The following is a 27,912-nucleotide window of genomic DNA, read 5'->3' on the forward strand; positions in this document are numbered from 1 at the left end:
TGCCTCTCAGTCAGGGCCTCTTGGTAGAGTTTAAAAAGCCTTGGCACTGACATTGAAAGCTCCTGGCAGGAACGCAGAAGCACATGCACGCACGCACACACGCGTGCTCACACAGATCCAAACAGGTGGTAAATATCAATTAGGCTGCCCTCCGTTTCTTGTTTCTCTTTCGCCCACTCGCACTCTCATTTCCAAAAAGGAGGAAAATATGTCTCTATTAGGATATGACTCTCAGGTGGCCAAAATGTATGTTCTGTGTGAATGAGCATGTGTGTGTGTGTGCGTGCACAAGTGTTCAGTGTGCAATGGAAACAGAGGGTGTAGCAGATGTTTGCTTTGCTTTGTCGGCACTAAGTCGTGCAACTCTATAGGCTTGATTTGAGCGGCTCACAGCTCTATTTCAAGCAGCCCAAAAATGTTTTCCATGTAGTGCAGCAGAATGTGGCTTTTGTGCTGTCAAAGGCTGACATACTTTACAAGTTAGGGCTTCTTATTCTTAAGGAAAGCAGGGTACATTACAATACACTTTTACTGCATTTGAAAACAGGAACATTTCTATAAATACCTGCATGACCGCAGGATTTATACACATTGAAAACAAGACTTTGTCAGCAGAGGTCAAATGTCGACCATACCTGTAATGAAATATGTGCGGTGGGACGGAGCTTCGCGCCTGGCAGCTCCACATACCCATCCTGACCCAGGAAGTGAACAGTGGCCATCTTGTCACATTTATTGCCGTAGAAACTGGGCATGCAGCGGCAGACGGGCTCCCCAGCAACCACAAGGCACTGGGCGCCATTTTGGCATTCCGATTGGTCGCAGGGGCTGGTCTGCAGCAGGATCATTGGTGGAGGGTTCTCGCAGAACAGCCCGCTGAGGGAGGGGTAGATTAAACAGAAGATAACTTATTCATAGAGCTTTAATGGGGTGATTTGTTGTGTCTGTTTCCCCTGATAAAACTTATTTTGCCTTATTGTATTACATTTGGCGATTGCATTGATAAAGTTGGAAAGGTAATATTCCTGAAGGAAATGGACATGTTTTATCAGCATGGCATGGCAAACAGACTCTATATATCTACTGGTTTTCCACGGCATCCTTGAAACTCTGAACCTTTCTTTCTTTCCTCTTTTTGCCCACACAGTATCCGTCTTTCTGCTGCCGTCTGTGTCCTTTTCTATTTGTTTCCTGCATAACTTCCTCTCTCTCTCTCTCTCTCTCTCTGTCCCTTGTGATGAATTTGTTTCTCTCATGCCAACAGTCTCTGCTATAATTAACCACATGGAGCTGCATCTGTTGCACACACACAAACACACACAAGCGCACAGTGGGTCCAGACAGTTAAGTGTCCGATTATGAAGCACCATCTGCATCTCCTCCCAGTCTGCAGTGTGTAACTGTGTTTCCACGACTCTCACCTGAAACCCTCTTTACAGACGCAGGTATAGCCGTTGACTGCGTCCACACACTCCGCTCCGTGTTGACACTTATTCTCCAGACAGTCATTATAGTCCTGCTCACAGTGTTGGCCCACATAGCCCGGTAAACACTCGCACCTAGAGTGACGTGAAAATATGGATGGGATGACTGTGTGTGTAGACAACAGGCTCTACCTCATGATTGCAAATGCTTTACTGTACAAAGAGGTGGCAGTTTTCAGTTCCTTTTTACAGCTTTTTAGAAACAACACCTTTTCCTGCGACATAATGATGGAGACATTTTGGAGAAGTTAAATTTTGAACATGCAAAAGGCAAATATCTTAATAGATAGGAAGTTCCACATTGATAAAAACTCTTTCTCTGCAGTCTGCTTGCTGCTGGTGCTAAACCTACTGGCAGTAATTGAGGAGTTCTTGAGAAGGGAAAAGTAGATTTCACTTGATTAGAGAATTTGGTAAATGGTTTAATTATTAATGGTCATATTATGTTCTGATTCTCCTGGTTTCACTAAAAAGTCGGCTTTTATCATTTTGACCTCACTGCTCCTGTCACTTTGTTGTCACTTTCAGTGATGTGACCTCTGACCCTTTTAAGTGCTGACCTCCTGCGAAGCTGTCACTCACCTGTAACTGCGGCCAACATGGACACACTTGGAGTCGTGCTGACAGGGGTCGAAACCATGGAGACAAGGGTCAACCACCTCCTCACACAGGTCACCTGGTGACACAGAGTGGAAGAAAATAAGTATTTCTTTAGAAATTAAAAAAAGTTAAAGCTAAATCAACACGTACATGTCAATGTGTGTTTTATTCAGATTATGGCATCTCGTCACCAACCAGACTTGAAGAATAATTTTTCAGTATAAGAGCACAAAAGAAATTGCAGTGTGAAAAGAAGAGAGAAGAGAAAGACAGATCATAGAAGAAAGGAGGAGGACTGGTGGAGAAGACCAGTCTAACCTTTTCACATGTACTCTCTGTCAGCCTCAAATGACAGTGGAAAAAAAGAAAACAAGGGGTGGAAAAAGATAATGCGTATATGTGTCTGTCTTGTTCAAGGCCTCAGATAATGTGCAGTGGAAGTCCTCATGTACACACACACACACACACACACACACACACACACACACACACAAGGGGAATAGCATTATCAGCTTTTTCTCAGAGCTGATGGAGAAGGGGGTTAATAGGATGTGTAACAGTGGCTACAGTCTACAAAGGTACTCACACACACACACACACACACAAACACACACACACTTACATGCTCAAAAGGTGAGAAGGGTTAACAGCGTGTGTAAAAGCAGTAGCCAAAATTGGTCATATGAAGGAAGAGGGGATTGAGAAAGGTCACGCACATTTCCATCGTTCTCTGCCTGCTTTAATCTAATCCCGCCGCCTCACTCCCACCCTGTCTGTCTCCACCACTCTTGTCTCAAGTCACTTTTAGAAGCATGTTGCTCTGAGCTACAGTATACTGCTGGAAAGTACATCGACACTCTTTAAGCCACAGCAAATGTACAAAAGACTGTGTGATATGAAAGTAAAATTCAAACTGCATACGGCAGGTGCATACTGGGTAACTTAGCATAATTACCATACACAAATGAGACCACTGTTGAGGTGGTTACTGTAGAGGATAAACATGTTGGGAGTGATTTACCAGTTGGCCGATAATTTTTCTTTGACACTTTGAAAGTTTTACTGTAGCTCTGTTTGTGTTGGAAGATCAATGCTTGTGCCATAAAGCAACACTACCAGCAAGATGTTGCCAGTGTTGAATACGGTTCAGAGCCTGACAGCCTTGTTTTCTTTTCTTTCACACAAAATTATCATGAGAGTGATTAAAGTATGTTCAAGTGCTAGTATGAACACATTTAAGAGCATTTTAAGAGAGCAAGATATGTGAACAAAACTACTTGCTTGATTGTCAGGAAATTAATACGGATATTTATGGTTCCAAGAGGATGATTCCTAATGAGTTTATTGACTCGCTGATCTTTTGTGTAGCACTATCTTCAGGTTGAAATGTCTCCTTCACAAACATTTCGCTCCATGACAAAACATTTCATAAAATGTGTTTTGCATCGTCTCCAGAGCCCTAATGTTCTTGGTGACCTGCTGACCTTTCCTCTACTGCCACCTTCAGGCTGAAATGTCAAAATTACACACAAGATACAGCATCTCATAATCTACAAGACGAAATGTAGCACATTCAGTCTCATGTTCAGTTTTTTAAACTGTGGCTTTCTCATTTTGGAATGAAACTCCTCGGTTGTAGAAACCTTATATCAGCTGTTTAAAAGGTCTTGTGACCTTAAATCTTGACTTTTTCCCCCTCTGGTGCAAATGTGACGTGACAGTCCTGGTTGCTGAGTTTGGAGAAAGCTGAGCAACTAGCGAAGGACTGTCCTCTTAATGTGACACCTGATGATTATGCCCCGGTTCGCTGAGCTGAGGGGAGGTTCAGAGCCAAAGAACCCATCTGTGTGTGTGTGTGTGTGTGTGTGTGCGCGCGTAACAGCTGCATGTGGTAAGGTGGCTGGCAGTGTGAGATGCTGCTCTATGCCAACAACGATAATGACATGGTGCGTGTGAGGGAGAGTGTGTGTATATTGACTGAGATCCAGTGTCAAAGGGGACCAGCTGTGGTGTGTGTGTGTGTGTGTGTGTGTGTGCGCGTTTTAGAGGACACTGTCACAGATAGAAAAACTTAACTTCCCAGTCAGCAGTTTAGTTTCAACTTGCTTGACTCCACCAAGTGAGGGCTCTCTCCCTCTCTCTCACTGCTTCAACTCTTTATCGGCCCTTTCTTTAGCCTTTTCCCTTGCTATGTTTATTTTTCCCGAACCCCCCAGTACACACTCCCTCTTTGCCATCTCGCTGTCATTCTTCCCCTCTCTTTCCCCCTCGCTCTCTCCGGTGTGATTGCTCTTTCACCCTCCTGTAGGAGCAGTTTCAGGTCACTGCGGAGAGGCTGTCCATTACTAACTTACCATCCAGTAAAGTAGAAAATATGATTTTCTATGTGTGTGTGTGCGTGTGTGTGTGTGCGTGGGTGCAGTCCCGGAAGGACTTGGGGACCCTCCCAGTCTCTCAGGGGGCAAAGACTGAGAGTTTCAGGAATATCTGAGTGCAGAAATAGACGGTGTGTGTAAGTGTGTGTGCATATAAGTGTGTGTGTGTGTGTGTGTGTACCTGTGTAGTTGGGTGGACATACGCAGGTGTAGTTGTTGACTCCGTCGATGCATGTGGAGTTGTTCTCACAGTCGTTGTCTTCACAGTCGTCTGGGTTTATCTCACAACGCTGGCCCTCGAAACCTGGCGGACACACACAGCTACACGCACACACGCACACACAAGTACACAAAATGTTTGTTATAAGATGGTCGATGGTGACTGGGCCAGATCTGAACACACACTCCTGCTGCACAACTTGAAATAAAATCAGTGAGCCAGATCAATCAGCTGCTCAACTTCACTTCCCATTAAATTCTCCTATAAGAGCTTTAAAGAAAAACTATTTAATCTGTATTCTAGAGGGTTTTCTGTCATCCTGTGTTGGTTCTTACACACCACTGGAGCCACAGCATATCTATATTTAGTGGCCCAACAAGATACACCATTTCATGCCTCATTTTATAGCAGAGATGAAATTTTAACATGGCTGTTCAAATATTAAACCATAACTGCAGCACACAGACGCTCCCTGACTATCTTCTGCACTAAACTTTTGAGAGAAGCAGCTTTCATTCATTTTAAATGCAATCGTATGATTCATGTCATCTCTTTTTTTCTTGTTGGGGATGTTTCATTAATGAACATCAGAAGTCAAAGTTCCTCCAGCTTCTTTTGTCTAATAAGGCAAAAAAGCAAACAAAAAAACCAACCCAAAACCAACCCACCCAGAGCTAAAAAAAAACATGCTGAGATTAAAAATGTTTCTAGTTTGATGCCACTAGTGTTGGACACCGCCCACCTGGGTAACTCCAGAGGAATTATCAAAACCACCTCCTCCACCTCCCCTCCATTTATCTTCCATCTACTCTCTTGTCTCCCCCTTCTTCAGATTAATTTCACCCTCCTCTCTTCTCACCAGCCCTTGATCTCCCCTCTTCCCACCCTTCGTATCTCAGTCCGGTTAACTCCTTGTAGTAGATCACATGCACTCAAAAACACACACTAGCTTGGATTTGTAAAGTTTGATAAATCCGACCACAGCTGCACTCAACAGCTTGAACTCTCTCGTGATTCTTTTATTCTTCTGTTAGTATCTTACACTTTAGTGAGTCAAGTTGCTTTTAATGGATGAAAACTATTTTACAGCAAGGTCAGCCTAATACATTAAGCAAGGGGAAAGTTGTTTCAGCACAAGTGATTTACAATTATCAACCCCCACACACACACACACACACACACTTATTTGTGTATGTTCTTCCCACTCCCTTGCACCTGTAAAACTTACTCTATTTTTCATTTTTGGTTCCTTTTTTTTCACCCTCGCTTTTCTAAGCTAACTTTGCTGCCTCTGCCTTTTTCGCACGCTAACACTTACCTCACTCTCACTCACTCTCTCTTCCCACACCATACGGTATATGATAGTCATGGGTTACCCCCACCCTGTGTGTCTGCTGGTTTCAGAAAGCTAAATTTAAAGCTGCGTTAAGACTGCAAAACAAAGTAGGCCCCTGATATACAATGCCCAGAAGAAGCATGTACGAGTTGAGACATCATACATTAACCCTTATTGCACAAATACAATATTTGGGTATGGTTACATTTTTGATTGGCTTAATTTTGTAAAGCTGCTGCATTAATAAGTTACTTGTGTGCATTGAAAGAAAAGAGAGAGAGAGGGGGAAGAGGAGGAAAAAATAAAAGTCCAAGAAAGAAAGAAGAAGAAAGAAAGAAATACAAATGAGAGATACACTGCCAGCACTGACAGGGTCAGAGAGCACTGTTTGACTAATCAAATCTCAGTCTTGACATTTAAAGCATATAGTTTGACAAATGGGTCCCTGCTAAGAACCAAGACTAATTGGACTTATTGAATATCCCAAACTGATTATATAACATGTTAAAATGTCAAAGGGGTCTGGTCTTCCACTCTCTCTGTCTTTCTCTCTCCCTCTTCCTCTCTGTGTCTCTCAGAGGGCACAAGCATATATACCTGTGTTGGTATTAACATTAAGAGAAGGTCTGTAAAGGGTAAAGAGACCCCTAATGGCATTACCACGCAGGACGTTAAAGGCCAGATGCACATCAAAGCTTTGCAAAGGGCAAAGGCCTTGTTAAGGAGCTCGAGGACGAGAAAAAATCTGGTGAAGATATTTATGACAATTGTTTCAATCAAAGTGGCTGTTTGTCACGAGGGATATTTTTGAGAGACACTGATGAACCTGGCAGGCACAAGGATGCTCATGAATACACACACACACACTTGTATATGTGTATGGACAGTTTTTTAGATATAAGCAATCTCACTTCCAAGGCCGCCCCCTTCAAAAAGTTTTAAAGAGTATAAAATCTTATGTTTTTAACGTGGTTTGGTTCAATTTAATGGTTAAAGGGCTGTTTTATTAAAGAATGAACCAAATTTAAGTCTGTTTTTAATTTATCATATTTCTAAACAATTGGTGACCACACAGCCTGAGTTATATTTTGTCTCTTGGCACTTATTTGCAAATTAACTTGGACGCTATTGCTTTAGTTTCTTGGTCCAAAAGGGATTAGTCATGCGATGATAGGGGAATGGGGCCAAAGAGCATTTCAACATTTTTTTTCACAATCCTACAAAACATTTACAGCATTTCATGCTGTCAGATTGTGCAAAAAAAATGCAGCAGAAGGCCAGAGGTGTGAAAAGCAAGTTTGAGATCCTGTATCAGCTCCACTCTCCACTCCCTCAACAACTGCCACTGAGAGGCTCTTGACCCCCAGCGTCTCCAGTGGAGCTTCTCTGCAGCCAGGAGTCAAACTGTGATTGTGTTGGGCAGCTCCCAGGTGTGAATGTGTGAAACTGTATGAATGTGAAACAGGGGGTTCTTGGAAATGGACGAGCAACTGCAGTACCCGTTCCCTGGATGAATATAGATGAATGAAGCACATTATGGACTGTGGGTTTCTTCTGATGTTATACATCACCTTGAAACCCTAAATAGATAAATTGTTATGGATGATTTGTTTTCAATTGTTATTCGATTTTTCCAGTTTCCACAGACATACACATGTCCATTATTTCACTTTGATTGCAACACCTCTGTTTCACTGGACATTTATTCAGTCAGAATGGGACAGCAGTCTAATTCTGCTGTGTTGCTGCATTTGGTTTGCACTACAGATGCATTGCATCATGCATGCACTGGATTTTTGAATTTTGCATTATGAACTTGTGTGTGGGCAAAACTGTCTACTGGCAATAAAAGTATCAATACTCTACAACGACAGAAGTTTAAAACATCCCTTTAAGGGAGTGAGGAAGTCAGAGGGGGCACAAGGTCTTAATGAGCAGCCCAAATGGGGGTTCCTCCTTTGAAAAGTCCCCTCTCTTCCTGTCTAACCCCCCCATCCAACAACACACACACAGGCAGGAAAACACATCATGAGGTCAAAGGAAGTTGTTATCTCGGGTAATGCATTGTCCAGTGAGGCAAGACTGTCCACTCTAATCACGTTGTCTATATTTCCGGGGGGAGTAAAGTTAATTTTCCCCTAAGATGAGAATACAGGGGGAGGTTTTTAAAATGATTCCACTAATAGAGAGGGGCAGCAGGGTATAAAGGGCAATAAGATTTGACCCACAGCGTAAATGGATTTCCAAAGGACTTCTTTGAAATTACTCTCGTTTTATTTTTCTCTTTCTTCTACAGGCAGTATAAAATCAAAAGAAATGGTTGTGTTGCTGGTTTTAAGGATTATGTTATTCATAGACTGTTGTATTAAAACTACAACATGTTTTATATAAGACATGTTTGTTAATAACAGATATTTTGTGTACCTGAAGTGGTCTTCATGGCCAGGCTGAATGTGGCAGGTTCCTCCATTCGAGCAGGGGAAACTAATACAGGCATTGATGGGTATTTCACAGTTTTGACCCTGGAGGAGAGGAGAGGACAATGCAAGTTAATACTTAAATTATTCATAAAATCTTTCTTGTGGAGATAATTTCACCATTCAAACAAAAACAATACGGTCCATGGATGCATTCAAAACACTTCACTTTTCTACACAGTCCCTGTGAGATAATCTCTCCCTCTGGCTCAATATTACATTCTGCTTCTTCCTGCTCTCCCTTTCTGGTGTTCATCACTGTTTACACTGACAAACAACAAGCAGTGGAAGTAATAACTTACATACTAATGATGGAAAACAAATAGCCTGACTGATGGATGGCTGGGTGGTGCAGGGGTAACAGCACTCCCCACCACCGCAGAGACATGGGCTCAGTTACTGGCAAGTGGGAAGCTGTTGAGGGATCATGATTTTGTCACTCCAATAAGAAAATTCCTGCTCGCTCTTTGTGACGCCTGTGAGGAGAGGGACTGTGGATCTATTGAAGGAGTCAGGTAGTCGGGCAATAAGACCTTGTTACTGTCAAATCATACTCATATGTATATATGTCGTCTGTAGGTAGGTTAATGTTTTTTTCTACAAAAAAGTAAAACAAAGTAGGCCTTCTTCTCCATTTCTTAAAGTTCAGATGGGTACCATTTATTTTTTGCACTTGTACAGTAATTAACTACAAATGTCTTGCTTTGGGACCACAGATAATTGAGTACTTCAGTTGCGGTGAAAGAAAATAGCCTGCAGAGAGATAGAGGGTTGAATAAATATATTCTGGTTGGTTAATCTTAAAATACAGCAATTCCTTAACCAACCACTCTGCTTTCCCAATGAGCTTTCATTGTTGTTCTTTCTCCCTCCCCTCTTACACACACACTCTCTCAATTATCAGCTTACACACATGCACAAATGTACACACAAGCAATTTGCACACATGTACTGTATGCATGGAACAGCCTACTCCCTTGATTCATTGCTCCTCTCACCACACACCTGTTTTCTAAATACTAAACAGCTTTCACTGGGAACTGTATCATGAATCAGAGTCCTACACTACACACATACTCTCTCTCCACATCGAGCCCTGCGGCTGTAGTTTTAATTTCAAACCACCAAACCTTTGGCCGCCAACACACCCACTTCCTCTGATCAAAGCAGAGAAGCGGACGTTTATGCTTGTCTTCCCTCTCCATCCATCTTCATTATTTCCTCCTCTCTTTTCTTTTTTACTGAAGCTATTTGTTTATGTTTTGTTCTTTCTACCGCCCCCTTTCCTTTCTTTCAGATGTTTGCTCGCTATTACTTTCATTTACCCCTTTCCTACTACATGTATTTCTCTGTTCTTATACGTCCACCTCTCTCACTCTGTCTCCTGTAGTTTAAGTTTCCCTCACTTCTTTCTCCTTCCCTCTCTCCCTCCTTTGTTCTCTGTTGTTCCGTCTTTGATTCCTCTCACACGTTTTAATTAACATTGTCCCAGTGGACGCCGACACAGAAAGGAAAACTTACACACAGACATGTACATGCGCAGGGACACGCACATGCACACACGCGCACACACACACACACACACACACACACACCTAACAGTCCCTGTTTCCCAGTCTGTGACCTTGGCAAGTGATGTTTTAATTAAAAGCGAGATTAAGGCTTTGTCCTGCTGTAAAAGCCCAAAGGTTATGAGGAGTGTGTGTACACATGAGACCATAAGTGTATCTTTAAAGTGCTTGCACATACACACAAGCGCACACACACACCCACACACACACAAACTCCTACAGAGGCTTGAACCCACTGATCTCTACTCACAAATGCAAACACACTGTATGTTTATGTAATTCGACGAGTACACATACATGCGTGAGTCCACACACGTGCGCGCTCTCACATATATTCCACACATACTCCTCCGATGCAAATCACCCCTTCACGAGTAGATTTGCATGTCTTCCCTAATGCAGGGGTCTTGACAATTATTACACCCTTTGTCTTTTGATGGGTCAATACCTCCAGTGCAGCCAGCTGCAGTCATCGTTTCCCTATTGATGAACAGATACATACATTATGCATGCAAGGCCAAAGCTAAGCCTGATAATACTGATAATACCACAGGCTTATGCAGCATGGCTATCCATCTATAGGATACCTTTCACACATGCAGCCAATTCCATGAATTGGGCAGCAAAAGTAAAAAATGTTCTGATTCCGTGCCGCCTGGAGGAACCACCAAATAATGGTTATTTATGTAGGTAGCAGGTACAAGGGATCAGGAGATAGAACATGGCACTAACATTGTTAGGGTTTAAGGATGGATTTGTACTGCTTCCACACCTGGTAAAATATATTTTCACTCTTGATGAGCCAATTAGCTGATTAACTTATATAAACCAACATTTACCACAGCAATTAATTAATAAAAGAGCCAATATAAATTAGCATGGGACCATAACAGAGTTTAGAGCTAAACCCGTTCACTTACAACAGTTAATGCATTAATACATTTTCTTTTACATTTAGAGAAAATATTGATTTGTACTCACCTTGATATGTTTAATATTTAGTGAAATGCAGTGCTTTTGAGATTAAGTAAAGCTGTCTTCTACTGTAGACTTAGAACCAAAGGTTTGCAAAGCCCAGCATGTTACCTCACTTGAAAGTATCTCTGCTGCTTTCTAGTGTCTCACCTTGAATCCATACGGACAGGTGCAGTGATAGGATCCAGTAGCATCGGAGACACAGGTACCGTTGTTTTGGCAGGGGGCTGCCAGACAGGGGGCGCACTTCGACATCAGGCTGATATCTACTGGACCTGAGAAAGATAACAGAAACAGATGCAGACAAGGGTAGCAAGGGGAGGGGGGAAAGGAGGGATGAATGTAAGAGGACAGACAGGGAGAAAAAGAAAGTGTCAAAAACAAAGACATACATTATTTAGTCATATTGTGCTAAAAGGCGCTCTCACAGACTTCATTTAATGGATGGTGTGCTAAGAAAAGGCCTTATAGGATAAGAAAAGTAAGAGCTTAGGAGAGCAATAAATGTGATTTGTTGTAGAAGCAAGAAGAAGAGGAAGAGAGTATTTGATTCAGTGTGATGATGTGAGGTACCTCTATATCTCAACAAAAGTTTGATCACACAGTCCACTTTATACTTTCTTCTGGAAAACACCAACAATTCTTCTAACATACATGCACAGCAAACTATGCCCATGTGTTACAGTTTCTTTGTACATGCAGCACTGTGGTTTTCAAGATGTTTCCAGTGTGTAAAAAGTCCACTTCTAAATTGTTTTTCCCTCTGGTCTGATAGCAGGGGAGCCCTGGGGCAGCTAATGTTAGAGGCTGGCCCCGAACTCTGTTCTGTATGAGTCAAATACAACCGAAGGGATGGGGATGTTTTGTAATTGTTCATTATCTATGAATGTTGGCAATTTAAAAAATAGCTTGATATACTACTGACCGAGCTGATCACCCAAAAACAGTACAAAAAGACCCAAGTCTACCGGGTTGTGTTCAAACCCAGAGCCTTCTTGGTGTTAAGCAACAGCGCTAGCCACTGATCTGCAATGCACATAATCATGTAAATATAAAGCCACTTTCGGCCCTCCTCACCTAAAACACTGAAACTTGACATGAGACTGGATAAAAGTCTAACTGTTGGCCATCAGACTGCCTAAAGACAAAACCCAGACCAGTGGAAGGGAAGTAAATCAGCAGCCTAAAACGCTACAAGGTCAGGTATAAAATAATAACAATCTAAACAAGTAAAAGGATCAAACTTCTTAAAAATCAGGACTTTGTTGTGGCTGCAGTAGACATAACTGTCAAGGTACTCTGGAAGGAGTCTGAATAAAACTCATTATAATTGGTATTTTTGCTGCCACTTATCCCTGTTTTAAAAACCTTTCTGTGTACTAATACTAATAATCCAGTGCTAAAACAGGTCAACACTGATGTGTATGGGCAGATAATAGAATATACTGTAGCAGGTGGTAGTAAGGAAACAAAGGGAGAGCAATGAGCAGAATAAAGAGGAGACTATTTACCTTTACACTGAAATCTGTTGAGTGGTGTGGTGAGCAGTAGCCTGTCAGCCATGTCAGGAGGTCCAGTACAACGAGCAATACCTACAAAAACGCACTTAGTTGACATAAACAACATACTTTGCAACGTCTCTTTACACAGAATATGAGATGTACGTAACAGAAAATGCAATATTTTGGTTAAAGGTATTTTAATAGCGTCTAGTTTGTGATTTGTTCTTCTTACCAGGCTCTTTGAAGCCAGCCTTGACCCACTGAGAGAGCCAGCGCAGGTCACAGTTGCAGTACAGAGGGTTGGCACCAAGAGCCCTACACACACACACACACACACACACAACACACACACACACAATTAAAAGTGTAATCCACAACACTTGTATCCAAGATACTTGGATACACACAAACTGATATATGGGGCTGCACTTACAGGTGGGACAGAGAGGTGAGGTGGTTGAAAGCTCCTTCTGGTATGGTTGAAAGGTCGTTACCATGAAGAGTGCTGGAGGAGAGAGAGACCGAGAAATAGAGGACAAAACAAGAGTGTATATGAATATTAAACACAAAACTGACCTTGTTAGAAATTCAAGAGGTCCCTTTTTGACCCATCGTTAATTTTAATGTGTAGTTAATTAATTTGATTAAGTATTCAGTGTTTCTATATAATCACACTTTTTGCGGCAAGAAGAAGAAGAATGCGAAACAGTATTTTGACCTTTGACTTCAGTTACTAGTTATTACTGCTACATCTACATTGACTTCAGCTCATACTTTGACAAATGCTGCCACTTTTACTCCTTCTAGTTCTGCACTTATATTGTTACTTATACAGCTGCTAGTATTAACTGACTGGTGTATATTTAGATCAAAGTCTTATAGCTGCATTTATGGCTAGCCCATAAATTTCAGTGACCAATTTTACAGTGAATATCGAAACAAACATACTGCCTCATATCCATCATATCAGAAGTAAATTAAACTGACAGCCCAGCTGCCTAATACTCGATTCTCAGCAAACTAATACACCACCCCTGACTAGCTGCATGTTAAATTATTTAAATCATTTGTGGTTCCTCAGCTGCAGACACACCATCATCCCCTTCTATGATGGAAAATAAATAAAATATTTATGAAAGAATAAGACAAAATAAACAGAAAGCTTATTTTTATTGTTGGGCAATAAAGCTTGTCCTGGTCTCTGAATGGAATATAAACTGTCTCATATGGTCATCTGGCAGACTATGGTGTGTGTGTGTGTGTGAGGGTGTGTGTGTGTGAAAAGAACTTTGTGTCTCAGGGACAAACTGCAGCCTGTGATGTGTAGCGGTGTGAGCATGTGCATTTCTGTTTTGTGCCTTTGGGTTTTTGTGCATGTGTTTAGATGTGTGTGTGTGTGTGTGTGTGTCTCAGAAACTTTTGTCTCCCAGGGCTCAGAGACTGCAGAGTGTGTGTGTCCTTTGTGTCTCGCCATCTGATTGTGTTGCCTGCTGGATATAAGTTCACATTCCATTAGAGCGAAGGGCTGTAGCAGGGGACAGCTATCAAACCACCACTATTGGAAAAGTGTGTGCGTGCACATGTGTGTGTGATTTTTTTGTGTGCATAATTCAGTGTGTGCATGTCCTGGTCAGTGTGTACCAGAGCGCATGCAAGTGTACAAGTTTGTGTGTGTGTGTGTCTGCTTAATGTCTGTGTATCTGTGCAATTTGACGTGTTTGTGTGCATCACTGTGTATGTGTTTGTGCATCTGTACGGTGGTCTAACAGCCCCCGCGTAAGGCTGGCCCAGGGGGGGTTGTGGGTAATGAGGAAGTGACAGTGATGGCTGCCTGGCAACCAGTTGCTATGCGGGGGCAGAGAGGGATCAGTCCCTACGGCAACATCAACTAAAATGAAAGCAAGAAAGGAGAGAGAAAAAAAAAGCAATGCCGAAACTTCTGCAAGGTGAAAGCCTCGTAAGAGATACAGTCAATATGTAGAGAAAAGGCCAGAAACAAAGCTGACTTAGAGGCTGAAACACTGACTTTTTCTGTCTGAACAGACAATAGTGGCCAAAGAAATGTCTAAAGAGAATAATATGAAGTAAAAGTATCAGATCTAATCATTACTTCATAACTAAGTTGAAAGTTATTTGTTATGAATGTGAAATCCCAATGGATCTTTTCCTTCTTAATTTTGAGCCAACAGTACGACTAACATCACTAACTGTTCATCAACAGAGAAATTCCATTCACCTCCATCACATTGGGGTGGAGGTGCAAATCTCAGAGGTGGATATAAGGAAACTTATGATATAAGTTTTCTTGTCATTTAGGTAAACTGACATTTTAAGAGATGCTAGAAATGATCTTAAGGAGTAACTTAACACTCCCTTAAAATCCTGTTTTTGCTGACCTCCAGTGACTTAACTTTCACCTTGCTGCCGTGATGGACAGGTGTACCCTGTGACATCCGTGATTCTGGGTGTGGTCAGAGGTGAACCACAGAGGGCGTCAATAAACTGCTTTTCAGTTTGGTGTTAAGTTACTCTTTAACCACAAACCTATTTAATATTGATGTATTACAGTTAAAATGACACAGATAACTTACATTTTAAAAGGCTACACGTGTATATGTATGTATAAGAATCTAAAGTAAATTCTGCTGTCATTGAGCAATGGAGGCGAAAGTGTGGACGTGTGTGTTAATGCCTGTGTGTGTGTGTGTGTGTGTGTAGCTGCTCGCATGTGTGTGTGAGAGGATGGTCAGACAGCAATATTCACGTGCACAGTATGCATGTGCACGTGTGGGTTTGTGAGACAGAGGGTGGACAACCAGATGGATGACTGAGAGAAACAGAGGCTGAAGGTCGATTCATCAAACACAACATTGGGCGGAAAGAGAGAGAGGGAGAGAGAGGGAGAGAGAGGGAGAGAGAGAGAGAGAGAGAGAGGAGGAGAGGATGGATGGAGGTGAGAGAGGGAGAGAGAGAGAGTGAAGGGACACAAGTGGAGAGAGGGGCCATGAGCATGCAGATAGAGAGGGAGTATTAAAGAGGGGATGAGAGATTGTCACTTTTATCTTTTTAGTACCCTGAAACAACAAATGATCTGGTGGCTGTGACTCATTTTGTGACTGGGTCTTAACATGGCTCTCAGCCTGGCACCAGGGGAGTGATTAAACTTTGATTTAGCTCAGTACTATAACTAGCAAAGAGGAGTGTTGAATATTGAATCCACTGCGGCACATGAAGATGAAGCTTGCTACTCACAGCAGGCGAAGTGACTTGAGGCCGTCGAAGGCATGAACCGGGATGCAGCGAATCTGGTTATAACTCAGGATGCTGGAAGACAAAGGACATGAACAAGGTCACAAGTCTGGATGCTGTTTTTCAGAATACTATTTTCTTGGAGATACTAATTTCAAATGTTTTTCTCTTGTCTTGCAGACTACATCCCTGAATACATAAAAATGATTTAATTAATTAAAGACACGATAGGTGACCCAGCAGTTTTGGTTTTACAATAACTTAGTACAGAACCTGTAGACACTGCAGGTTAAACAAGGAGAAATAAACAAGGGGGCCACATTTCAAATGAAGTAGAAAAATTAGGTCGAGGTAAAAAAAAAAAAAAGAAACGCCAGAGGCAAAGCTGACGCTTTTCTCTTTTGCTAATGAACCAAAAATTAAGTTTAGCAATGAATGAAAGTGAAAGAAACAAAAAATATTTTCAGGGTCAGATGACATAAAGTTAGCTGTTTCAGGGTACTATCATTATTTTAACGTAATTCAACATGGAGCCCAATAATGATCCTAGTGTACTGTTGCTGTCTGATATGTATCTTTAAGACAATAGTAGCCTGGAACAGTGGTGCTCAGTGAAGAGATGCCTAATCATAACTACTGATTATCAAGAGGCCTAAAGGTGTCTCAGAGGAAAGAGGAGAAACAAGCCGAAATCTTACGCATCTCAAACGTCAGGTTAACAAATGGTGTATAAGTTAGCGAAAGAAACCTAAAAGCCAATAAATCAGCAGATCAAGAAAATCTGATGTGGAAAGTGAAAGGCGAAACACTCTCCTTTACCTCTACCCCTTCAACTGAGGCCTTTAACTCAGAAAGTGTTCCACTGATGCTATCTGGGGGCCAACAGTAAGAGTCTGTGGTTGCACTGGGCAACTCTCAGGCGTGAATGAGTGCAACTCTATGAAATATGAAACAGGGCGTTGTTGGAAGTGAGCAAATGTGCCGAGTCAACTTTCCCTGGACACACAAAATCCTGTAAATTGATGTAAAAATCCATGTAATAGATATGATAGATAAGCTAAAGGCAAAAAGGAGACAAACTTAAGACTGCTCCAGCAATAAAAGGAATTTGTATCAAAGATAGAAAGGCAGTACAGAGCTGAAGAGAGGAGAATTTAAGAGGCGCTAAAGCAGTTTATAATTTAACAGATTCATTGAGAGAGTGGCGAAGAAGTGGAGGGAGAGTTTTGAGAACTTTTAGAAAGAAATAGGAAGATAAGAAAGAAATGTAGTACATGTGTATTAGCAAAGAGAAGAAAAAATATGATACAAGATGATACAAGAGAAGCTTGAAATGAGGCAGAGGAGCGGGTGGGGAGAGAACAGTTGAAGAGGGAGGGAAGTGAATTGATATTTGGGGTGAAAGGAGGACAGAAGTGGAAAAGCTAGAAAGGGAGAAGTAAGGAAGAAAGTAAGAAAGACGAAATGAGAAGGCAAGAGAAAGATGAAGATACAGACAAGAAATGGGAGAGAAAAGAAGAAGCAGCAAAATGTGAAGAAAGAGGGAGGAGAGAAGATAGGGCGATTAATCAAAGTAGAAATGAAGAAAACAAGATTTATCTAGTGGTTTTTAACATTACACATGCACACACGACCCATATACAACATCAAGACATGGGCGGGGATGTGTGTATGCATGACTAGGTGTGTAACTTACAGTGTGGCTAGTTGAGTCATGTTGCTGAAGGTGTACGAGGCCAATGTGCTGATGCTGTTGTTGCTCAGATCCCTGTGTAGATACAAGCATACAGTGAATGCACACAGACAGAACATACTGCATATATGCATGTTTATAAACTGTCTGCACAAGGATATGTGCATTCTGTTCAAGGTTATGTTAGTGGTACATACACCAGTGACAGCTGCTTCAGGGCTGCCAGCTCCTTGGGCACAGATGTCAGCATATTACCTTCCAGGTAACTGCAAGGAAAGGTGCATAGTTAATGTAGTAGGTATTACATATATATTTATATATATATATATATATGTACACAAATATAGGCCTATGGGGTTGAATAAATGGCGATATAGCACACTAAAGTTTTGGTTTTGCAACCTCTGTCACATTAAAGAGTGCAGGAGACGGAGGACGTGAAAGGCAGATCAGACGAGTGGGGATGAGTTTGGGATTTGTTGGTGGGAAGAGGAATGAGGTGTAGTACCTCAAATCTACCTTTATATGGCATTTTTACATTTGCCAGAGCAGTGCACTGTCTTTTATGTAATATTGTTTGACGTTGTGTGCTATGTGAATGTGATCAGCTACAATTAAAACAGAGTGAGAATTGAAGGAATAGTTGTTTCCCCCTGCTTCCAGTCTTTATGCTAAGCTAAGCTAATTGCCTCCCTACTGTAGCTCCATTCTTACAAACAGATTAATGTGTGCAATGTTCTCACCTAACTCTTGGCAAAATAGTGAATACGTGTATTTCCCCAAATGAGGGACTATCCCTTTAAAAAAAGAGCAAAGCTAAACATTAATTAGACAAGACCAAGATTATATATTTAAATAATGGGGAGATACAGAATAAAGGAGGTCATGATTGGCACCAGACAAGACCTCTTTGTAAAGTAAATGTTGCTTTTTGACACTGTTGTCAACTCAAGTTGTGCAGGTAGGATTCTAGAAACTGTGTTACATTTTATGCATAATGACTGTGAAAGATTATCCCTCTGAATTCACCAGACAGCCAATAAAGACCGGACGAGATGACAACTGAGGAGGAGGAGGAGCGCGGCACTAACGTATCATCAACATATAGCTTCAAACACATATTCCAACCCGTGCAAACATACAATATTCACCTACTGATCCATCTGTGTTTGTGAGTATGTGAGAAACAAAAAAACAAACATATTTACACACTCAAGCACACACACATACACACATTTTATGATGCGTTGGCCTCTGTTCCTCTCTCTCTCTCTCAGGTCAAAAGTAGGTCATGTGGACAGTATGATGGAGTGTCTTCTTCAGCCTGATCAATACCTAATCACTGCTATTGACCTCGCAGAGCAGGCCTATTTCACAGCAAGAGGGGTTTCTGTGTGTGTGTGTGCGTGAGCGTGCATTTTTTCACTTTGCCTATGAGATTTTGTTCCTACTTTTTTTTTAAATGTCCTAATCTCGATTAACATTGTTTTACCCTTGTTTTATTCCACATCAATTCTAACAATTACTATCATCACAGACATTTCCTTTGTTGGTCTCTCTCTTTATTACAGTGATTCCTTTAGCTTGAAATTAACGAATGAACAAGTTACAAGACGTAGCAGCTGTAATGCACAGGAAAATCACAAGGCCAGTGAATAATAGGTATTACTAACTGTTTTAGATAATTACACATACAAGAATGTTTTGTTTTTTTCTTGTCAGGGTCTCTTTGGGTATAATCTGCCTAAAAAAGGACATCACATTATTGTAACAGGGAAAAGTTTGGAAAAACTTTCACTGCCATGCCAAAGGTTTTAAATGTAAATGTGGACCTTGGCTTCTTTCGAGGTATCTTTGGCATTATAACACTGGAAACTAAATATATTTTAAAAGCAACTTTTGAGACATTTTTAAGAAAATAACCCAAGGACACTACCTGGTATCCCCTCTGAGCTGTCTGTAACTGTTCTGGCAGTCTTTCTGTCTCGTTCTGTTTGGCAATATAATGTATTGGAGAGTATTTGACTGTGCTCTGGGCATAGATTTGAATATGTGCAGTGATTTATAGATGTATGACACCAACATCCAAAATAACACATAAACACACAAGTACCTGCAGCACTCATAGCACCATCAACTCACACAGGAAGAAAGAAAACCAGAGAGAGATTGTGTGTGTGTTTGTGTGTGTGCTCACTTAATGGTTTGTTAGCTCCTGAAGCAGCAGAGGGCAAACTGCTGCATCAATATTTCACTGCAGAAATGTGTGTGTTTATGTGTGTGCTTGTGACTTTGCATGTTATTGGAGAGTAAGCATTGACAAAAATGCCCATTTCTGTTTGTGTGCATGTAAACGTCTGCCTGTATTTTCATTGGCTTTCGTGTGTCTGTATATCTGAACGAAAGTGAACGTGTACGTCTTTGTGTTTAAGTTTGTCTGTGTGTGTGTGCATGCACGTGCGACTCACAGCTCCGTGGTGTCCTTGGGAATGCCCTTGGGCAGAGAGCGCAGCCCTCTGTTGCTGCATCGCACCACGCCGTCTGAGCACGTGCAGACGTCAGGACAACCAGACGCAGGAAGACAACCATTATCCTCAGCACCTAGAGAGAGAGGGGAAAGAGAGAGAGAGTGGGATATTACAGAGAGACAAAGAGAAAGAAGGAGAGGGAAGAGAAGGATACAGAGAAGGACAGACAAATTCAAAAATGCACAGACATGAGAGAGAAAAAGTGGAACAGCGAGAGGGAAAAGAGAAGAGGATATGAGACAGACCGAGGGAAGGAGGTTGAGACAGGTTAGGGCAAAAGGAGGGAGAGAGAAAAAAGAGAACAAAGAGAGAGAGAGAGAGAAACAGAGGGATGCATAGAGATAAAGACTGAACTGCAAGTGTGGCACTTGGTCAATTCCACTCAACTCAGCACTTTTAGTCCTTTTAGAGTACTTTATAATCCATATCAATTGACCAGGGGCTGCTCAAAATCAACTACACTGGTGTGTCAACATCTGGCTCAGGACCTGCAGGCAGGTCATAGTGATATTAAAAAACCCTCAGATGATTCTGGAGAAACACTGAACAGATGTTGATAGGACCGCCTGCAACAACTCATGTAAATACAGCACCAAAAAGAAAGTTGTCACATCTGTAGCTATACTACCTGCATTGTTTTGTCATGTTTTGTATCTGAAAATGCAACTCTTTTCACGACATACTTCTTTAAGATCAGTGAACCTGCTACGTTTACATGTTAAGTCTGTTTCTTTTTGTCTTTAAATTGACATCTTTAGTCTTGCTGTAAAAAAAACAGGTTTCCAAAAAGTGGTTGAGTTAAACTGAACTGAAAGTTCAGGCTATGTAGCTACATTACACACACACACACGCACACAAACACATGGTAGGGACAAAAAACATCTGAGTGATTGTAATCATTTAACACTCAGAGATAAGAAGGATCACAGGCTACAGCGTTGTTCTTGGCTTAAAACGTTAAAACCATAATGACGGATAATGAAGACTGGACACTAAGCCAATCATAACACAACTCCAGTTTGTGTGTGTGTGTGTGTGTGTAGAAAGAGAGAAAGAAAGACTAAGAATGAGAAAGGCTAAGTTTATACTCATCTATGTTCATACTTTGTTGTCTATTTGTGCCTTTGTGGCAATATGTCGCCACGTGATATACATGCATGTGTGTAAGCGTAAGTGCATGCGCGTGCTGAGTTTGGTGCACATTTAGTTTGTTAAATAGCTATCTCCCCCGTCCTATGGCCATTTTCTCATTCACTTTGTAGTTTTCTAATTGTGCTAATGTCTAAATGTCGAGTAAATGGGCGCTCATGTGGCTGTGTGTAGCACAGTGTGTGCATATGTGTCTTATCTGATGTGTGTAGCTTGTGAGTCCACGGGGAGGTGTAGCTGTGGGCTGACTCACTCTACAGTTGGCTGATTGAACTAACATCTAAATGTGCGCTAAATATCTTCTCACAAATTCAATTAACTTTACCTTTCCCCCGGCTGCCTCTGGACAACTTAAGAGTCATTTTACTCAACTATAAATAAACCGGACATGGGGACCTTGGTTGAGTGTAGATTTTCACAACTCAGTATGTGTGCTTATGTGTGTTTCTATGCTTCTATTCTTTTGAGAACCTTCATAGTGTGGACATTTTACAGCCGCCAAGAGGTTATATCACCCCTGTTTGGTAGTTTGTTAGTCTGACTGTCAGCAGGATATCTTCAAACCTTTGAGGACAGTTGGGCCTTGATCCAAAGAACAATAGATTTGATGTTGTTGATGATCTAGATCTTTGATTTCCATCATCAAACAACAGTGTTTGACTATGAGATAAAAAATAATCCATATTACATTTCAGGTTTACAAGGTCAACAAAGCATCCAAATTATTTTCTGTAGTTTTGTTCCTCAGTTCTTACAGATTAATTTACATTTAGAACTTTCTGTAGGTTGTTTTAAATTGGTTTATATTATAATTAGGAGTTAAGATTAGACATTTAAGCTTGAATGTGGTATCAGCCATTCACATTTATGTTTGTGCAGCTGAGTGAGTGTGAAGGTAGATTTGTATGTGCGTGTGGGTGTGTGTTCTGCAATATGCAAGAATGAATATTAAGATCTGATAGCATCTTAGAGTTTCCTTACTTGAGCCAACCCAGCTAACTACTTTCCAAACTAATTTTCAGTAAATGGTTGCAGCACAGCTACAGGAAATTAGAAAAGTGTAATGAATTCAAAGAAACTCAGGATGGAGAGAGAGTTCGAACCAGACGGAGAGAGAGAAAGAGGATCGAGGATAGTTAAAGTGTGAAGCTCTAAAGAAATAAAAAGGGGAAAAAAGAATGAAAGATCTAATAGACAGGGGAGCCAGACCACACTTTGTCTATGGCGTCAAACTTGGCAGCCAAACCGATGGTCTAAGTCGCTATAGGCAGGCATCGTCGTGGTAACAGCCACGTCACTGTAGAAACCACAAGCTGATGTCATCTACGGCTGCTGTTTGCCAGTAGTTACTGATCATTCTGTCCTCACAATACCCCGCAGAGGATGTGTATGTGTGTGTGTGTGTGTGTGTGTGTGTATCTGCTGGCTTAAGATGATGATGGCAGCTTTTGCAATGATGGAATTGCAATTGCAATATATGGAAGGACTGTTTGACATATAAAGAAGATATGCCCACTTCAGTCGAGTCCAGTACAAACCAAAAGACCCGACATACCTGAGGATGTTGCAAGATTTCATTGTGATATCAGTAAAATCACCTTGAAAAACATTTGATTTCATTTTTTTTGGGTGATGTGGGAATAAGGGCTTAGTCTTAGGACAATTCGGGGACTCATTGTAAGTCACTCTGGGAAAACCCTGATGTAAAAATGTAGTTGTAACAATATAAAGACTATTTTCTGTTGACCTTTTGCTTACCACTCAGTTTCATTAGAGTAATTTGGAGTCTTATTTTCCTTCCTCACATGACCGACCTTCATGTCTTTTCAAAAGTCTCACTTAATTAAAAGTTATGTTGGGCATTATCACCAAACATAAAACAAACTTCCTTAAGGAAATGCCCTCTATACAAATTAAAAATTGAGAATGCATTCAGTAATTTGGATGAGTAAACATGATGCAAAGACACATCTAATTTACCCTTCAATCACTTGGCTCATGCTCTTATCTAGACAGGACACATGGCTGCTGAGTGACACTTGTCATTTGTTTCAGGTTTCAGGCTGTGACCTTTCCTGACACTCCTGGTAGATCAATCACTACAGACTTTTAGCATGAGACTCTGAAGTGTAGCAATGTTTTATGTGTAAGCAGTGTTATTTCCAATGATGTTAATGGGCCCAAAAAGCAAACATTTAGCAGAGTGAGAAAGAGGCTCACCGTCGCATGTGAAGTCTGGGGTGGCCACGTCCTGGATGGGGATCTCCTTCAGGAAGGCTGGTCTCTGACAACGAGGGTTTCCACTGACCACCCTGGTCTTCTTTAGCCACTGACCCAGCCAGGCCAAATGACAATCACATACATACGGGTTGGACAGGAGGTTACTATGAAAATAAAGAGGGATAGAGAGAGAGAAGGAAATCATTGAAACAGGTTGAATGCAAAAGAAAAGCTTTTTAAACATGTTGCTGCGCAATCGTAGCTGCAGCACATACATTTTTCCACAACATAATGAATTCATTGTGGCAAAATTATGCACATTTGCTAAATGAATGTTCCCTGAATTTTGCTCTCATAAATAAAATATTGGTACATAAATTCTGTGAGTGAGAAAATGCCATTTACAGACAGGACCCATAATAAGACTGCGGCAAACAAAACTGACAAAAAAGAAAAAAAAGAACACAAGGCAAAACAGAAAGATTATTAGCTAATTATTTCAGGAGCCATAATAATAACAATAGCAATTTGTTCGGTATACTATACACACTGCAAACCACACAGTCATAACTGTGTTGTTGTTTTTTGGTCCGTCATACATTTGAATACATTTAGATGGAAGACAAAGAGAGGCAGTAAGGTAAAGGGAACAAAAGAGAGACAAAGAGAAAAGGTTATCAGTTATTTTTATTCATTTTGTAAAGTACAAGAGAGATGGAGAATCAAAAAGAAAAAGTGGCAGGGTGAGAAACTGGGAAAGAGAGAAAGAAAAGAGAAAAGGTTATCTGTGCATTTTATTCATTTTTGATCACCTCTCATTGCATTTTGTTGCTTTTGTAACACTGCTCATGTAATATTTATGCTGAACCATATTTAAACTCATAAACTCAATGGGGTGGGAGGAGGCATCAGCAGCACATACTAGACAGGCGGTACACTCGAGTTAAAGCTGCTCTAGGCATCTGAACTCTGCTGGCACATCCAGGCCAGAGATGGCTTCTGTTGCAGCCTATTGTCTTATTAATATTAATTGAATTTTACCTAAATTTCTCGTCTGTCGCAGCTTGAACAAAAGTTTTACAATGTAAAATGTAACAAAAATGAAATTTAGTGATCAATCCTGGCAATTGTCTAACTGTTGTAGGCAATTTTAGATTCAACACAGTTCAGTGATGACTTTCAAAACATCAACAGTAAGCTGTGAAGAAAGGAGATTTAGGGGTGCTGTTGCATTAGGTGGTATAACAACATTTACTGAGTTTCCTTTCCTTTTTCCTAACTTCATCTCACAAGAATGTATAAGTGGAGAACTTAGGGAATTACATTTTTAGTAGTATAACGATTAGTGTATTGAAAAGTCACATGTATCTCTTTAATGATGATGGTGTGACTCCAAATTGTGTCAAGAGATGTGAAAGTGGCACATTGCCTTTCACTGTGTCTGCTGAACTAATAAACCTGGTTGTTGTTTGTGCTATAATGTTAATGGTGTGCTGCTATAGATAGGGACGAATTATTTCCTCATTTCCTTGTAATGAATTGACCCCACTGCTTGGCAACCAGGCCTAAGCTAAATCCCTTCCTTCCTTTTCCAATGTGTTAATCTTTTAATTAAATGGACAAACTCTATTGGGAAACAATGCACTAAAAATGGAGACAGATATTAGAAATAGTAGGAGTGAGAGAGAAGGAGAGGAGGAAAACAGAGGAAAGATAAGGAAATGAACAGATGAAGTGTTAAGAACACAAGCTCTAGAAATAAAAAAACGATCAATCTTTCTTTCACGCCAAACAGCAGGCAGGTGTTGCATACATAAGGCCAATGAAAAACTAATGCAGAAAAAAGAATGAGTGGTGAAAAAGGACAAGGATGAAGGTAATCCAATATCTCTCCATTCTGTAATGATAATCACCAACAGCCCCACTGAGCAAACCCGAATTTATGCAACAATGCATCCATCCATCCATCCTCCCTCTCCACCGTCCCCATTTTCCCTCTCTTATCTCCCACCTTTCCTCCCAAAAGACTCAAGTAGAAACTTGAATCAAAGATGACAGGGACATAGCAGGACAGAGAGCAAGAACAAAATGCAGAACAAGGGAAGGGAAGCATGGAGGAAAAGAAAGAGAGAGAGGATATGAAGAGACTTTTTTTCACTTGGCATGTCTTTGTGTTCACTGTAAGAAAAGAAATCTAAAAATCAACCTGTAATGTTTTATTGAGTTGAGAAAATCTATTATTTACAACCTTCACATCCGGGTGGTCAGAAGATTGAGGAAAACACACCCACGCACACACACACGCACACACACACACACCCACCCACACACACACACACACACACACACACACACACACATTCACTTCTCTTTTGCCTCCTTGGCTCCCACTCTCTCCTTCCTAACAATAATGTTATGTGGCAGGTTAATACTTGTCATAATTTTATTTCATGGCAGTAGTGTATGTACCTTTGAGCACCCCCCACCCCCCTCCCCCCACACACACATACACACACATACACACACATACACACACATAACTTAAAAGAAATGCCATCCAAGAACTCATGTCTTGTTTGCAGCAGGTGTGTACATCTTTAGGGAGATAAGAACAAGCCTGCAGATGCTCTTGTGTTTGTCTGTGTGTGTGTGTGTGTGTGTGTGCATGGGTGTGCAGATGCTGAGATATATTTAGCTTTGATAACTAATGTCCTGGGATCCGGACCAATCTAGTTGATAATGATGGAGAGCATCTGTGAGGAGAACAGTGTCCAGAGAGCAACATGTGTGCAAATCTGTGTGTGTGTGTGCGTGTGTGTGTGTGTGTATGTTGCATGGAAGATAACTCCCACTGCAGGGCTAGAATTAGAGGATAGAGACAGAGAAAGAGAAAGAGGGGTGGGGGGGCAGATTTTAAGATAGGACCTACATGGTGGACAGGGAATGCAGGGTGGAGAAGGCTCCTGGGGCGATGCTGGAGATCCTGTTGTCGTAGAGCGACAGCAGTCGCACCGAGCTCAGACCCGTAAATGTACTGTTGTCAATGCAGCTGATCTGGTTGCTCCGCAGCATTCTGGAAACACACATACCATTTATATTTAGTTTTACCTTGAAGACTTCTTAGTCTTTTTTGACAGGCCGCCTTACTGTTTGTCATTAGCTGATGAAATTGTTTGTCTGTGAGTGAAAAATACCACATTTACATACTCTGGGTGGATACAAAGAGACAGACAGAGAGGGTAAAAGAACATAACCTATAATGACATGGACAAAAGATAAAACATAAAGCAGGGGTAAATTCAAACCAGTCCCCATAGGACTACCGTGACAGGGTCTGTAATATGACATTAGCTTTTGACATGCAGTCGTGTGGGACCAGGCTAACTGAGTTAGTTAGCATTAGCAGTCTCTGGGACAGGCTAACCTAGTTAGCAAGGCTATTACTGGAGCAGGGAGCCTCTTAACATAATACAGAGACAGACATGATGCCATTAGAGAGTCATTAGCCGGCATATATATACATGATAGCATTAGCTAGTCATTACTGAGCATACACAGACAACATTAGCTCCTGATTTCGTACACTATCCTGTAACCCCTAATTGGACGGTATCCTATTTTTGGTGGGTGCCCAAATTAGAGGAACAACAATATGGTGTCATTAGCCTTGATTTCTGGGTGAGTGAGTAAACAACCCTGGTCCTCTCTTTTCAGTGTGGGGAAGAAAAAGTTAATGAAGTCCACTATTAGTCACAACCGTGACAACTGACTGGTTCTTCCCATCTGAGTGATGGGAAGAACATTCAAACATGTGGGGTTGCATGTAGACTACATAATAGCACAAAATTAACTTTCTTAAGCCGACCACTACCCGCATATATACAATAACACACACACACTACTGTAAACAAGACTTACAGAGTTTTCAGGCCAACGAGGCCTCTGAACATGCGTCCCTGCAGTCCAGTTAGCTTGTTCCCCGTCAGCAGCAGTTCCAAAACTCCACCCGCTCCATCAAACGCACCGTCACGGATGTCCCGAAGCTTGTTGTTGCTCAGGTTGCTGCAGGAAGGACAAAGAAATTATGATGAACAGCCTTTGCTGGTTTTCTGCCTGTGTTTGTTTTAATTACAGTACATGCAGGTTAGCCTATGAAGTCTTTCACATACACCATCAGAGGGAGAACATAACCACACATGCAAACACATATGAACAAAGTGAAAAACACACTCACACACACACAATATTCCCAATTTAATTGCAGTAATCAATCAATGTCCCTTCAACTAATAAATGTTAACTCTTCTCTCTTTCATCTTAATGTCCTCGTCTTGTACAATAGATATTCTTATAACAGCTTACAGCCATCACTATAACTCATAGCGCACACACACACACAAAAGTAAATGAGACAAGTGATCACACACAACTGAAAATTATTGCTATCTCTTTTCCTTTCACACACAATGAGAAAATTTTAAATGAAAAGAGAACATTTGGCCACAGAGACAATAACTTGAGGCGATAACTATC

The 27,912-nt window shown here is 41.2% G+C and overlaps 1 protein-coding gene across 1 annotated transcript in view; it reads right to left on the reverse strand.

Annotated features, from left to right (window-relative positions):
* Positions 1 to 27,912, reverse strand: part of slit3 (slit homolog 3 (Drosophila)) — a 225,444-nt gene that overhangs the window by 13,846 nt on the left and 183,686 nt on the right. The window contains exons 17-32 of the mRNA XM_070912750.1: positions 27,298 to 27,441; positions 26,309 to 26,452; positions 23,380 to 23,543; positions 19,951 to 20,083; positions 17,680 to 17,748; positions 17,486 to 17,557; positions 15,793 to 15,864; positions 12,974 to 13,045; positions 12,773 to 12,855; positions 12,550 to 12,630; positions 11,189 to 11,313; positions 8,440 to 8,537; positions 4,641 to 4,780; positions 2,067 to 2,160; positions 1,422 to 1,559; positions 636 to 876 (exon numbers count right to left, since the gene is read on the reverse strand). Of these exons, the coding sequence (XP_070768851.1) occupies positions 636 to 876; positions 1,422 to 1,559; positions 2,067 to 2,160; positions 4,641 to 4,780; positions 8,440 to 8,537; positions 11,189 to 11,313; positions 12,550 to 12,630; positions 12,773 to 12,855; positions 12,974 to 13,045; positions 15,793 to 15,864; positions 17,486 to 17,557; positions 17,680 to 17,748; positions 19,951 to 20,083; positions 23,380 to 23,543; positions 26,309 to 26,452; positions 27,298 to 27,441 (1,870 nt within the window). The remainder of the gene's footprint in view (positions 1 to 635; positions 877 to 1,421; positions 1,560 to 2,066; positions 2,161 to 4,640; positions 4,781 to 8,439; positions 8,538 to 11,188; positions 11,314 to 12,549; positions 12,631 to 12,772; positions 12,856 to 12,973; positions 13,046 to 15,792; positions 15,865 to 17,485; positions 17,558 to 17,679; positions 17,749 to 19,950; positions 20,084 to 23,379; positions 23,544 to 26,308; positions 26,453 to 27,297; positions 27,442 to 27,912) is intronic.

The sequence above is a fragment of the Enoplosus armatus genome, chromosome 10, assembly GCF_043641665.1.
Source record: "Enoplosus armatus isolate fEnoArm2 chromosome 10, fEnoArm2.hap1, whole genome shotgun sequence".
NCBI lineage: Eukaryota > Metazoa > Chordata > Actinopteri > Centrarchiformes > Enoplosidae > Enoplosus > Enoplosus armatus.